This window comes from Rhincodon typus, unplaced genomic scaffold (assembly GCF_021869965.1).
Source record: "Rhincodon typus isolate 14 unplaced genomic scaffold, sRhiTyp1.1 hic_rhity00004656, whole genome shotgun sequence".
Taxonomy (NCBI): Eukaryota; Metazoa; Chordata; class Chondrichthyes; order Orectolobiformes; family Rhincodontidae; genus Rhincodon; species Rhincodon typus.
The window spans coordinates 4,425-5,537 of NW_025970294.1; the positions used below are offsets into that span (position 1 = coordinate 4,425).

Sequence of the window (1,113 nt, forward strand, 5' to 3'; positions counted from 1 at the left end):
AGGTCATGAATGAAGCAGCTGAAGATGGTTGGGCCGAGGACACTCCCGAGGAGCTCCTGCAGAGATGTCCTGGATCGGAGATGACTGACCTCCCACAACCACGACCATCTTCCTGTGTGTCGGGTACGACTCTAACCACTGGGATAACCTGTCCCCGATTCCCACTGATTCCAGTTTTGCTAGGGCTCTGTGATGCCACACTCGATATCAAGGGCTGTCACTCTCACCTCACCCTCTGGAATTCAGCTCTTTTGTCCATGTTTGAACCAAGGCTGTAATGAGATCAGGAGCTGAGTGGCCCTGGCGGAACCCAAACTGGGACATCACTGAGCAGATTATTGCGGAGTGAGCACTGTTGGTGGCACCTTCTACCCACTTTCCTCATGATCAAGAGGAGGCTGATGGGGCAGTCATTGGCCAGGATGGATTTGTCCTGCTTTTTGCGCACAGGACATACCTGGGCAATTTTCTGCATTGTCGGGTAGATGCCAGTGTTGTAAATGTACTGGAACAGCTTGGCTCAGGGGAGCGGCAAGTTCTGGAGCACAAGTCTTCAGTACCATTGCCGGAATGTTGTCAGGGCCCGTAGCCTTTGCAGGATCCAACCGTTTCACATGGAGTGAATGGAATTGGCTGAAGCCTGGTATCTGTGACGCTGGGGACCACTGGAAGAGGCCGAGATGGATCATCCACTCGGCACTTCTGGCTGAAGATTGCTGTGAATGCTTCAGCCTTATCTTTTGCGCTGATGTGCTGGGCTCTTCCATCATTGAGGACGGGGATATTTGTGGAACCTCCTCCTCCAGTGAGCTGTTTAATTGTCCACCATCATTCCCGACTGGATGTGGCAGGACTGCAGAGCTTAGATGTGACAAATGAGAAGGGGAAGGGATTTTAACTGGATTCAGCAAGACATTTCCCGGTGATTGGGAGCCAGACAGGACACAGATCGGAATAAAAAAAAAAGGCAGCTAGCCCAGGACAGATGAGTTAGTACAAACCTCCAGGGCACACAGGGCTGAGCCCTGGATGATAGGTGTATTCTCTCCGTCGTAACCAAACTCTGACAACAGCTCTCGCATTTCCAGCTCAACCAGGTCAAGCATTTCCTTA

At 51.6% G+C, this 1,113-nt stretch overlaps 1 protein-coding gene across 1 annotated transcript in view; it reads right to left on the reverse strand.

Moving 5' to 3' along the window:
• Positions 1 to 1,113, reverse strand: part of tufm (Tu translation elongation factor, mitochondrial) — a gene marked incomplete at its 3' end in the record, with an annotated part of 9,127 nt that overhangs the window by 2,973 nt on the left and 5,041 nt on the right. The window contains exon 6 of the mRNA XM_048593936.1: positions 1,002 to 1,109. Coding sequence (XP_048449893.1) covers positions 1,002 to 1,109 — 108 coding nt within the window. The remainder of the gene's footprint in view (positions 1 to 1,001; positions 1,110 to 1,113) is intronic.